We start from the raw sequence: 13,999 nt of genomic DNA on the forward strand, positions 1-13,999 counted from the left end.
TGTGTGTGTGTGTGTGTGTGTGTGTGTGAGTGTGTGTGTGTGTGTGTGAGTGTGTGTGTGAGTGTGTGTGTGTGTGTGTGAGGCTTCTATGTATATTCAAAGGTTCTTGCTCACTAATGAATGTTTAAAGTTGTCCCTGCAGCTCTGAGGTAATTACTGAGCAGACTTTCGCTGAGACAAATGGTCTGGGGATCCAACGTAGGGGGAGAGGGAGAGAGGGGGAGAGGGGGAGAGGGGGAGAGCCTGTTAACTTGGAGTGTCTTACGTAACACTTGTGTGCACATGGAAAACACTTCTGCGGTGAAAAGCATTGTGGGCCATTTGTGTTTCCTTAGGTTAAAGCAGGTCGGCTGGAATGCAATTATAATGATGTCACATGACCTCATTACAATTCATGTTGACACCCAGTTATGATCTAACAGATATGCTATTGCATGTTATTTTGCATTTTTATCCAATTTTGTGTGAAAAAGATTGTAACGTTTGGCAAATAATGTGTGAATTTGATCCACTTAGACAACACTTCTGCGGTGAAAAGCATTGTGGGCCATTTGTGTTTCCTTAGGTTAAAGCAGGTCGGCTGGAATGCAATTATAATGATGTCACATGACCTCATTACAATTCATGTTGACACCCAGTTATGATCTAACAGATATGCTATTGCATGTTATTTTGCATTTTTATCCAATTTTGTGTGGAAAAAGTTTGTAACGTTTGGCAAATAATGTGTGAATTTGATCCACTTAGATTTCAGAGTCTGAATGATCCATTGAATGAGACACATTTAGACAGATATAGTTTGTGAAAGGTTCATACTTACTGAAAAGGTGAAACAACTGTGTAATTCATTTAAAGTGCATCTTTACAGTATACTGGTCTAAAAATATATATATTTCTGTTTTAAACCTGTTTTGTTCAGGTTGTCTAAAAGCAAGAAACAATTTTGTTTAAATATTAGTATGTCTCAACACCAAGTGTTCGTGTTGAACACACTACATTTATCGATTTCAGAAATTATTGTGGTTTTATTCATTTTTTCTGGTGTTTTTATAAACAGAAAACATATGCATATTTTGATGCATAATAAACCTTAAGGTTTTTCGAAGTTGTTTCTTTCATAAACTAAATGAAACATTCACTAACAAAAATGTTTATAGTTTTATCCTGCGTGAGAATCCTACTTTATCCTCCTGAGACCCTGCATCCTCATATGAGGACATTATATTTTAGTGAATATCTCTGAGACTGTACATGCCACAGTTTTACGTCTGGATGTGCTGTACAGAGAACATTCAGGGCTTTTCAGAGATACTAAATGTTTGGATGTTTCACCGTGACCACTCACCAATTATCATTTAAATCTGACTAATTTTGTGTGTCATAAATCAACACCTCAGGAAAATGTTATGGGGTTTCAAATCAAAATATGACTTTCTGTTTCGAAACAGACGTTGATTTCATACATGTCTTCATATGAGGACACCGGGACTAAAAGCATGTTTATTGCGCATTTTAGGAGACACAACAAATGAATAGGGAAAGAAAATATATTTCAATATTCGTATGAAATATTATATATTATTATGAAAATCTTGTCAATTATTACTCCCATTATTACACTTCTTTTTTTCATTACATGTTGCCCCAAAAACACATTAATATGCAAATTAGATGTAGTTTATAGATACATTATAAACATAAGAAAACCTGTTTATGGCCATTTTACACACGTTTTGCAGAAAGACAAATGGTATATCAAATCAATCTGATATAACATAGTTGAGAATTATCTTTATACAAAGCTTGGTAAAAAAACATCCTGAAAACTAAAAATGTATTGGTCATTAAAAAAAAAAAAGTTCATTCATGTCTTTTTATTTTTTTAAAGAAATTGAGTCCCGATGTCCTCTACCAAGGACGTAGCATAACTTATGAATGAAATATCATAAAAAAATATATATTTAACTTTTATTTTTTAATGCTCTAAACAATGTAATGACATGAAAAAATACAAATGTTTTCCTAAAATGTTTTGCCGGGTCTTAAGAGGCATAAAGTTTATTTATGGTGATGTCAAATTTTTAAAAGACCCCAAAAATGATTGACCTGCATTAAGTAACATTTTGGCTTGTGTCTAAAGAAAATATATTGATTAAGTACATGTTTTTTTATAATAAATAATCGTGTTAGTTTGTGTTTTTGTCTTTAAGAAATACATATTTTTTTATTAATATTAAATCAAAATGTAAGGTTTGAACCGAACCATAAATATAATTTGAGAAAAACTATAAAATTGACTGTAACAAATTTGAGTATTTTTTTTTATTTGGTCTAAAGTATTTTTTTCAGCGCTCTGAACACATGCTGTTTCCTTAAAAAAAATAAAAAATAAAAAAATCAGTTTTCCATGTCAAATAGATCCTTTGCTTTATTTTCATCACACTCTTTTTTATCTTTCTTTGTATTGACCTTTAACCTCTGACACGCCCATCATTTTGCGTAGTATACTAAGCATTGTGCATCTGTCAGATAAGCACAGACAGATCATGCATCGCATCTGCTGACAATCAGGCCTCTTCTACAGCACAACCCTCCAAACTTTAAGCAATATGTACTGTATGTACAAGGGGAGGCGGTTAAAAGCAGGTCATTATCGTAGCTCTTATTTCCCAAAGGACATCTCTGTTGTGGGCTGGATAATTCAGCGCTCTCTTGGAATGCCTCGCGTCTCCTCAGTAGTGAGGTTATAGCCGAGCTTCAGTAGATCTGGCTGCAGATGAACCGGAAATACACAGCCGAGTATTGCTGAGTATTTTAGCACACCATTACAGAAGTGCTGTGATAGTACAGAGACGGTAATAGAGTACTGCAGGGATGATGGATTTTGTAGGCACCGGAAATGAGTTAGCATTCTAGCATTTCTGATTCCATCGTCCCAAAGTCAATGGGTTTTTTGAATGGTTTTTTTTTTTTTGGTTATATGTTTGAAAGAAGGTCTGTGGTGAACACAAACTCAAGATATAGTCATGTTTTATTCTACAACATAAAATACATCAGTAAAACCCCTTGTGACTTTTGAAAGCTTTTACTTGTAAAGGGCGGTTTGCTAGCAAGCGGCTAAATGCGACAACAGAGGTCGTCGGGACATTAAACGCCATCATGCCAAACAGATAAACTCATTCTAGTCGCTTTCACAGCCGCGTTGTGTTTATAATCATGATCTTATAAACTATTCTAACTCAAACTTGCATGGAAAATGCGTTTTAAATAAAGACTGAACGCTTAAAGGCGGTGACGTCATGCGACTTCATTTATAGCCAATGTTTATCTTTTTACTTCTGGTGATTGTATTTACAGCAGGCTTCAAATTCATAAAAGTTGTGTTCGTTTTTCAAGGTTATAATGGTGATGTTAACTTCAGGTTTGGCCTGTATCGTTGACGCTCCGGTTTTGTCGCCGCTCGCATTGTGTTGCTGTCTGCGTCGCTCTCCAGGTCAAGGAGACAAAACACAGCCACATTTGCACGGATAGTTCTTAAGCTGTCGATAAAGCCATAAACAACCTGAGCAATGCGTTTGTGAACTGTATCAACGTGTCAGTGGCACTGTGTGTGGACACTTCACACAGTTTTAGATTCGTCAGCACTGTGTTAATTGTTTATTGTTATTGTTATAAGACATAAACCAAATAGATCTGACTCTAAAGTTCAACTGGATGCACTTTTCAGAAAAAGGCTTTATGTACTTCTCAGAAATATACTTAAAATGACATTTAAGTATACTTGACTTATACTTAGAAAAAATCTAAATATATTTATTTGAGCTATAATCTTTTTGTTCAAAATGTTGTTTATTTCTTTATTTATGAAACTTACAGACATTCGTGTGTTTATAAAAAAGAATGCATGACGCTAGAATAAAATGTTTTTGTTTACAAGCAGATAGCCTGTTTTTTCTTTTGATGTTTGCATGTTCAGATATTCATGTAACAAAACATATACAAATTAATACCTAAATAGGGACATAGTAGTATACTTAAAGTATGACGTAAAGTTCACTTAAAGAAAACGTACGAGTATACTTGCGGTATAAAACTACTAAACTAGTAGTTTACTGAGACTATACTTCAAAGTGTACTAAAATGCTACTACAAGTATTTAATTAGCAAACTATAAGTATACCTATAAGTTCACTTTTAGTATAGTTGCAGTACAAACTAAAAGCACAGATGCAAACCAGTTCAAAAGTAGTTCTACTCAAAGTTTACTACTGTTATACTTAAAGTATAATTAAAAGTATACTTTTATATACTAGAAAGTGGGCCAATTTAGTCCCAAGGAGTATTGAAATAGCACACTTATTACATAAAGTATACTTAAATATACTTGAACTTTACTTAAGTATACTTAATAAAATAAACTTGAAGTATACTTATTTTTGGTAAGGGCTTCTAAACGCGCTTCTGACCGCATTCATAACAGACTCACAGACTCTCTACAAACGCGACTGGCCGCTTTAAGTAGTTTGATATTGAATAGTTCAACGCGATCCTCTCATTGCTTTATTAACTTTCCACCACGCGCCTCCAGCTAAACGCGTCATGCGTGCATGTTTAGTATAGCTTGCCATGCATGTCTTATTTATTACCCCAGCGTCACATTTAAAGCGCGAGCGTCTCTCCTCCTCCGCGCATCCCGCGCGCTGTCGGTCTGAACGCTCGTCGGTGTCCAGCGCTCGGGAAGGATGTTTGTGTCCGTGTGGTACGCCAAGAAAATGGGACGGCGTTTTATCGACAACGTCCGGAAAGCTAAAATACAACGCCACCGGATCACGGTAGGAAATTACGCCTTTCTAAAATATTCTGTCATTTGGTTTTGAAGGCTGTTCATCCGTGCAGTGGCACAGAGTGTGTGCACCTGACTGCCATCGGCATTTCTAAACCTGATTTGGAATCAATCTTAAATAAGATCCTATACAGTATAAACTGATTCCTATTTGATATTGTAGTATATGTAGACAAGTCCTGGAACAGTAAGTGTGTGTTCATTAGAACTATGCATTCTGCCAGAATAATGTATTTCCACAGAATAGTAAAAGGAAATCACAGGGGAGCTTTCAAAATCATGAACACCCCTTTTTGATGATCTACAGGAGCATTTTCGAATCCTTGTGGGAATCATAATAGTGCTACTGGCAACCATGTCTTCTAAAATACCTCCTTTTTTGTCTTATATATATATATAATGTATATATATATTATATAATGCACCTTTGAGGAATGGCACTAATCAGAAGCATGCATAGACTGGTCTCTGTTCACAGCAGACGGATGGTGCTCAGAGGCGCCTAGTGCGTCAGAAGTTGCAAAATGTGGAAAGTTAAAATTAGGGTGTCTGTGTGTGAAATGGTGCTTCCGTCAAATGGCCCAGTAGCTTAAATAATAGATGAGATCATTAATGCAACTGAAGGGATTAAATAAAAGGATACAAATGGGGCACCTGGACTTGTCCACGCTGCATGATGTTTAAGGTGTAGCCGCTTTTTGCCGTTTATTTTCAAGGGGAGAAAACATTTCTAGGAAGACAGGCAGATTGTTTAAATTTTTCTCTGTAAAAGATTAAGGGGACACACACACACACACTATATCATTATAACAGAACTTGTATGACTCTGACAGTGGCGGATGAACAGAGACGAACACAATAATAACCGCCAGGAACAGATTGCTTGTGTGTTCCTGCCCTGGAGTGAGTGAGTGAAGGGGTGGAAGCGTTTTCTTTTCTCATTGCCATAAATTGTGGGTGTCACTTCTGTCTGATTGTTGTTGTGAGACGTTCATTTATTTATAAGACACGCAGTCACACACTTTTAGAAACAGAGAGAGGATTTGCTGCCACAGGTACATGTCAACTTCAGGTACATTCAGAGACAGTTGCACGGCCCAAAACACACTTTACACAAACAGGCAACATCTGTGTCTAGATACGCAAACTTTGTCCATCATTGCATTCTGTAATGTGGCAGACCACCATTCAAAATGTGACGCAATTTCGGAAAGACCAGTATGATTTCATGGTACATATTTGAATGTGATTACAAGTCACGGCCACTCAAGAGTGCATGCTATTTATGTTATCATTTTGTGAAAAAGGAATAGTATACACAGACCACAAGTACTTGACATGACGCTCAAGATGCTAGACACCCTTCTAGTTATATCGAATGACAATTATGAAATGGTGCACCGCTTTGATGCGAACGTCCCTTAATATGGAGTCAATTCAATGCTACTTGCGAAAGAATTGAAGTATTGCGAAAGGAAATAAAGTTTCGCAAACAAAAGTGTTGAGAAAAAATAAATGTGCGAAAGAAAATGAAGTATTGCTAGAAAAAAAAGAAAGTTTTGCGAACAAAAATAAAGAATTGCAAAATATAAATGAAACATATTTTCCATGGCCGTATAGCTAATTTATTTGCAATGTTGCTTTTATTTTGCATTTCAGTCAAGCGTGAGCTCGCAATACCGTTTTTCCCTTTGCGCTTCACGTTTCTGCGCGTTTCTCTTTCTGGCATTGTTTTGACATGGGGGTGGAGTCAAGGGACTGGGGCGTGTACAACAGGCCTGGACACGCCTCCCTGGAAGTGAGGCACCGTCGTCGAGCAGAGGCATGCGGTGGAATAAAACATGCATGGTTTAGTTTTATTAACTGTATGAGTATTAACAGCGTTTGCTCAAATTAAAGAAGTTGCTAACATAAACATCTGCTGTTTATTTCTCTCAATGTGCACACTTTTATAGCATTAAATTGTTTTATTTGGCTTACTAAATATGTATTAATGGTGTTTGTTTAAAATCTGTTGAGGACGCCAGCGCACAGAAGCATTCTTTGTTTACATTAGTTCAGTTACGGCTAGTTTTAATGTAAAAGCCGCACCCATTAATAAAAACTCCTGTAGAGTCGTCATGAAAGCGTTTGACTAAACAACGTCCCTCGGGGCTTTCGGTCCGAAAGTGTGAACATTAAATTCTCATTACATGTACAACCTGGGCAAATTGCATTTCTCAGAAAAAAAGACATATGTATATAACTGTATACAGTTTTAATTGACATAAATGAGTGATTTATGGTCATCCAATGCATGAGCAATTTAAAATTATATTTTATATATTTTAAATTGTTTCCATTGTTTGTTAAAAAATATTTCCGTCACATATTTATGCATGCTGGCTAACAAAAATATTTATTTTGCATAAAAGAAACCATGAACTGTGAGTAATTAAATTTACATTGCTAGTCTATACGCTGTTTAGTCGTAATGCCCTGTATTGAAATACAGCATGACAAATGAAAATAACTCAAAACTACCAACCACCAAAATCATGCATTACCATTGCCAACAGACTTGTCTGCCTCCATGGATCACATCAACATGCCTCTTCCAAAGTCACAACTCTTTCAGAGTATCATTTAGAGTTCATCTCAGCATAGTATCATTTAGAGAGACGTCTCCGCTTGTAATTACAACTTTGCTTGGTCATTCATATGTTCAGATTACATAAATACTGTATGATTTTTCAGACTTCACTTGAAGGCTGCAGATTTTTTTTTAGCACTGAGACAAACATCAGGTATAGTGCAAAGAAAGAGAGAGTTTAGAGAGAGAGAAACTAAATTCAGTATGCTTTGGTGTGAAACACTTTGACTAGCATTAGCTATATGTGAATCCCTGGAAGAAACATGCATAGCCCCTTTTTAAAATGTTATTGCATGCATTGCAGGTTTACTTTAGACTTTAAGTTTCATTTTAAAGGAATAGTTCATCCAAAAATGAAAATTTGCTGAAGATGTGCTCACCCTCAGGACATCCGAGTTGTAGATGAGTTTGTTTCTTCATCAGGTTTGGAGAAATGTAGCACTGCATCAGTGTCTCAGCAATGGATGCTCTGCAGTGAATGGGTGCCGTCAGAATAAGAGTCTAAACAGCTGATAAAAACATGTGATGCTTTTATCAGCTGTTTGGACTCTCATTCTGACGGCACCCATTCACTGCAGAGAGTCCACTGGTGAACAAGTGATGCAATGCTACATTTATTGGATGTCCTGAGCGTGGGTAGTTTTTCTGCAAGTTTTCATTTTTGGGTGAACTATTCCTTTAAGACAGATTCCACAAATGCCTAACATTAAAAAAAAAATCTATCCTTCTGATCTGTATTTTGATTGGCTCTTGAATCCTTGCTGTTATTACGTGGTAAGCGCTAGTTGTGTTGAAAACATTCATTAAATAACAGGAGATTGCGGTTATATAGAGTGCTTTTCTGATTGCTTGCATTTCAGTGGCAGTTTCAGGTGCTTGTGGGAGGGGATTTCGTTATTTTTTTACACACACACACACACACACACACACACACACACACACACACACACACAGGTTTGTTTTTATGTTTTATGGGGACTCTCCATTGGTGTAATGGTTTTTATACTGTAAAAAACGTATTTTCTATTGCCCTACACCAACCCTACCCCTAAACCTACCCCTCACAGGAGACTTTCTGCATTTTTAGATTTTCAAAATAACTTGTTCTGAATCATTTATAAGCCTTTTGAATTACTGAAAATGTCCTCATAAATCACCTTCTCGTTGTAATACCTATGTCATACCCATGTTATTATACAAATTTGTGTCTTCATAAACCACATAAACATGCACACACACACACACACACACACACACACACACACACACACACACACACAGAGTCTCTGAGTGGGAGTTTATATAAGTAGATTTTGTTGAAATGTGTGAGTGCTGTTTCTGCCCACTGCTGTGTAGCAGCACCCTCAGGTTTGCATGTGTTGCCAGTTTTAACTTCCAAAACAAGCTTGTCATTCAGAAGAACTCAAAACATTCAATATTCATGCACAAGCACAGCTCGACAATGTCATGCTCTCAGGTCTGTGGGTTTGTGTAGTATCCTTGAAGCAAATTCAATGAAAGTGTATTAGTGTGTGTTATACTGTAAGTTGCATGTGCGGCAACACGATTTGTGTATGCGTCCTGTTTTTTCTTTTGTTTTGACGAGCAAATATAAAGAGCAGGCTTTTAGACTGATTATATTTTAATTCATTTTGTGCATCCCATTTTATGGATTAGTTGCTCTCTGACTTTGGATTAATTTGTTGAATAGATGTTTATTGAATGTGAATGTCAATTGCAATTGATGTGAAATGTGAATTGCAATTCAGTACATTTAAAATCGATCCCCTTAAAATGTAATATCGAATAACACACTACAGTTAAAATTATAATCAAGTACTTTACATGTGCTTTAGTATGTTAGTCAACACATCAAAATAAGTGTACTTTAAAGCATGACAAAAGACAACCTTTTAAAATTACACCTTTAATTTGAGACTTTTTAGTTATCTACTTAAGTGTGTCTTTAACTTCTTTATTTCATTAATATTATACTTCAAGTGCACATTCAGTACAATTAAGCTTGTTTCTTTCTCACAAGGGAAGATGCAATTTAATGATCTTTTTACATCGTCAGAAGTGCCTTTTCCATTACCAGCGAAGTACACGGACCATAAAATGTGAGTAAAAGCATGCTACCATGCTGCCACAGTTTTGTCAGCGTGCTATAGTGTAAATGTGTAGCTAGCTGGATGTTGGCCATTTTGGGATGAGAGAAGGACAGCTCCATGGTGACCAGCTCCCCCTCACTGGGAAAAGTACAATGTGCTTCTGGAGCGAGAGATGATTGATGGCGTAGATTAAAGGGAGCGAGAGAGAGAGTGGGAGGAAGTGTTGATACACAGAAAAAAGATGAGGGAAGATGTGCGTTGTTGAGAAAGACTGAGCCAGTGAAGAAGCGTGTCAGCTTATCAGAAACGTATGCAAGGAAAGACCCTATTGGTTGTTTTATAATTACCAGTTCCAGTGATGCATAGTGTTTATTGGAGAAAGTATTTTGAAACTAAGATTGGGCTTTGGATGCTTCAAAAGAAGAAAATACACCACAAATGCACCATAAAATGATCAGAAAATTTGTTATTTTAATTAAAAATGTGATTGCATTGTGTGAGGAACACAACCAAATTCTAGTCTTTATTTAGCAATCTTCATAACTGTCACATGACGACGAAGGTTTACGTTAGTGATATCAAATGCTCATTGGCTCTCAACTGCTTTGTCACTGATTGCGATATGATATAGCGAGTAAATCGGGATAAGATTTTCAGCAATTAAGCAATTAACAACTTAAAAAACACAAAACTATTGTATACCATCAAAGAGAACGTACAGTGCAACACATCGTGATTTGGACTACTTTGGCTCTACTTTCTGCCATTTTTGTAATAAAGGGTAACACTTTAGTTTAGGGACTAATTCTCACTATTAACTAGTTGCTTATTAGCATGCATATCGACTGTTTATTAGTACTTAAAAATAGGGCTGGGCAATATAGGTAAAAAATATATCAACTATATACAGTATGTTTCATAGCGTTCGGTATCGATAATTATTCACATTTTTTATAACCTTTTTTTAAAACAGAGCAATATAATGTTTTTTTTTTTACATTTAACCACTGTATTTTTAATTTGCCCACTTTATTAAAACAAACAACAAATATATATATATATATATATATATATAAAAAAAATTTTTTTTTTACAGTCAAACACAAAATAAAATTTAAACAAATATCTCCTTTCTTATGTTTTATATGCTGATTAAATAAGTCTTAAAGAAACTTTTGACTTGTCTCCCGAGGCCACAGGAGGGCGCAATGAGCAAAACAATGCAGCGCATTAATTGTTCATTCAAATAACTGTCTATAAAAGCGTGCATAACGTCTAAATTAACATATATAAATCAAATATAATTTTGTAAACTGCATAAACAATTATGAACAAAACAGCATCATGTGTTTATGCATTGCTTAGCCTAATACAAAGAGCCAAATCGCCCATCACAAAGATTGCATTTAAAAACATACGAGACGCAGTGAAAAGGAATAAACCTTCACAAATTCGCGTCGCGTTTTCTAAACGTTAAAACTGCTTTAACTTTGCATGACTTTCTTTGCATGAGACGCGAGTGCAGCAGTCATATTTGTCTGTCTAAAAATGTGCTGAATATGTGTTCTGTGTGAATGGCTTATTTTTCGGTTTTAACCTAATCAAGATCTTCTCCGCATTGAGCTACTACATTTCTCTAATATTTTGAATGAATAACACAGCAGCGGCACGTCTCGTTTGGCTAGATTAACAAAACATCAAAATGCAACGTCACTTACATCATTATCACCGCATCTCGCGGTAGCATGTGCCTATATCGTGCGCTATATCGAACATTTTTTATATCGTTATCGATGAAGATGTACGTCGATAAATATCGATACAGTTTTATCACCCAGGCCTACTTAAAAAGCACATTTTAATGCCTTATTCTGAGCGTATTTAGATCCCTTATTCCAGGAATGTCCAAAGTTCGGCCCGAATTTCAAACGGCCCGCAGCTTGACTCTAGGCCAATTTCACAAGAATCGGAAGTTACGTCACCGCTGGGTAAAATATGCTCTTTTCTCAAATATCGCTTCTTATCTTTTCTGTTTTGTCTGTTTTCCAAGTTGCTGTTATATCATCTACAGAGAAATGAATTTGTACTTGTTTGTAGCTTATACGGACACTCAGACCGTGCTCAAATTTACCGGCGGGTGGTTTTAATTATGAGATGACAGAAGTGTTGCCGTTTATGATATGTCCAGAAACATGCGCGCGCCCTCAAATCTGGCCCACGAGATCCACTTTCCTGCAGAGTTTAGCTCTAACCCTAATCAAACACACCTGAGCATGCTAATCAATGTCTTCAGGATCATTAGAAAATCACAGGTAGGTGAGTTTGATCAGGGTTGGAGCTAAACTCTGCAGTGCATTGGCCCTCCAGGGCAAGATTTGAGGAACCCTGGCCTATAATCAAGTTAAGAGCCAACATTTAGAATAAGTAGAATAATTAATCTCTTAACTCTTTCCCCGGCAGCATTAAAAAAAAAAAGTTGCCAGCCACCGCCAGCAATTTTGATGATTTTCACTCAAATTTGATGGCCTCCAGTATATTTTGCTGTATGAATATTTGAATATGCAATACATCAATACAATACATCTATCTATCTATCTATCTATCTAGAGTCCCATTTTAAATGATCCTGTGCTATTTTACTCTCAAACATGTCACATTAGGAAAGTAGAATGAATCGCAGACCCTATGTTTTTGACAGCAAACCTGCACTCCATAAAGACACACAAACACATTATTTTTGACAGTGGCTAATGTGAATGCTATATGTTGTATCATACACTGACATTGATGTTCCACCCACCTTCATTCCTCGCTTTCTCTGTTATGCAATGACTCCTGGGTAATTCAAGCTCTCTCCTGTCACGGTGCTTTCTCCAGTTTATCCACATTCAGCATTCTTCCTTCCCTGCTGGTCCCGTTTCTATCTCACTACACCGAGCCTCTCTAACTAGCTCATTACCCTTTCTTACTGTAGGTTCTGCACCAGGTTCCCATCCCTATAGACTGTGCGGTTGTGCCATTATATTTGTATTTAAGGAGCAAGTTGTTTTAGATACCTTACCAGTTGAATCAAAGCATAGCAGCAATAATAGATGCTGAATTCATGTGAACAGCACAACTAGGATGTTCTGTAAGTCTGGTTTCGGTTTTAACCTAATCAAGATCTTCTCCGCATTGAGCTACTACATTTCTCTAATATTTTGAATGAATAACACAGCAGCGGCACGTCTCGTTTGGCTAGATTAACAAAACATCAAAATGCAACGTCACTTACATCATTATCACCGCATCTCGCGGTAGCATGTGCCTATATCGTGCGCTATATCGAACATTTTTTATATCGTTATCGATGAAGATGTACGTCGATAAATATCGATACAGTTTTATCACCCAGGCCTACTTAAAAAGCAAATTTTAATGCCTTATTCTGAGCGTATTTAGATCCCTTATTCCAGGAATGTCCAAAGTTCGGCCCGAATTTCAAACGGCCCGCAGCTTGACTCTAGGCCAATTTCACAAGAATCGGAAGTTACGTCACCGCTGGGTAAAATATGCTCTTTTCTCAAATATCGCTTCTTATCTTTTCTGTTTTGTCTGTTTTCCAAGTTGCTGTTATATCATCTACAGAGAAATGAATTTGTACTTGTTTGTAGCTTATACGGACACTCAGACCGTGCTCAAATTTACCGGCGGGTGGTTTTAATTATGAGATGACAGAAGTGTTGCCGTTTATGATATGTCCAGAAACATGCGCGCGCCCTCAAATCTGGCCCACGAGATCCACTTTCCTGCAGAGTTTAGCTCTAACCCTAATCAAACACACCTGAGCATGCTAATCAATGTCTTCAGGATCATTAGAAAATCACAGGTAGGTGAGTTTGATCAGGGTTGGAGCTAAACTCTGCAGCGCATTGGCCCTCCAGGGCAAGATTTGAGGAACCCTGGCCTATAATCAAGTTAAGAGCCAACATTTAGAATAAGTAGAATAATTAATCTCTTAACTCTTTCCCCGGCAGCATTAAAAAAAAAAAGTTGCCAGCCACCGCCAGCAATTTTGATGATTTTCACTCAAATTTGATGGCCTCCAGTATATTTTGCTGTATGAATATTTGAATATGCAATACATCAAAACAATACATCTATCTATCTATCTATCTATCTATCTATCTATCTAGAGTCCCATTTTAAATGATCCTGTGCTATTTTACTCTCAAACATGTCACATTAGGAAAGTAGAATGAATCGCAGACCCTATGTGTTTGACAGCAAACCTGCACTCCACAAAGACACACAAACACATTATTTTTGACAGTGGCTAATGTGAATGCTATATGTTGTATCATACAATGACATTGATGTTCCACCCAACTTCATTCCTCGCTTTCTCTGTTATGCAATGACTCCTGGGTAATT

General features: G+C 36.6%; 1 protein-coding gene across 3 annotated transcripts in view; it reads left to right on the forward strand.

Moving 5' to 3' along the window:
• The window catches only part of LOC107556052 (disks large homolog 4), a 163,053-nt gene that overhangs the window by 100,939 nt on the left and 48,115 nt on the right, over positions 1–13,999 (forward strand). Inside the window, exon 1 of one of the 3 annotated variants that reach the window (XM_016239044.1) lies at positions 4,707–4,832. The exons of the other annotated variants lie outside the window; for them this stretch is intronic. Coding sequence (XP_016094530.1) covers positions 4,743–4,832 — 90 coding nt within the window. The 5' untranslated portion in view covers positions 4,707–4,742. Of the gene's footprint in view, positions 1–4,706; positions 4,833–13,999 lie in introns of those variants that run through there. 3 annotated transcript variants of the gene reach the window in all.

The sequence above is a fragment of the Sinocyclocheilus grahami genome, unplaced genomic scaffold (genome assembly GCF_001515645.1).
Source record: "Sinocyclocheilus grahami isolate Dianchi unplaced genomic scaffold, SAMN03320097.WGS_v1.1 scaffold553.1, whole genome shotgun sequence".
In the NCBI taxonomy this organism is placed as follows: Eukaryota; Metazoa; Chordata; class Actinopteri; order Cypriniformes; family Cyprinidae; genus Sinocyclocheilus; species Sinocyclocheilus grahami.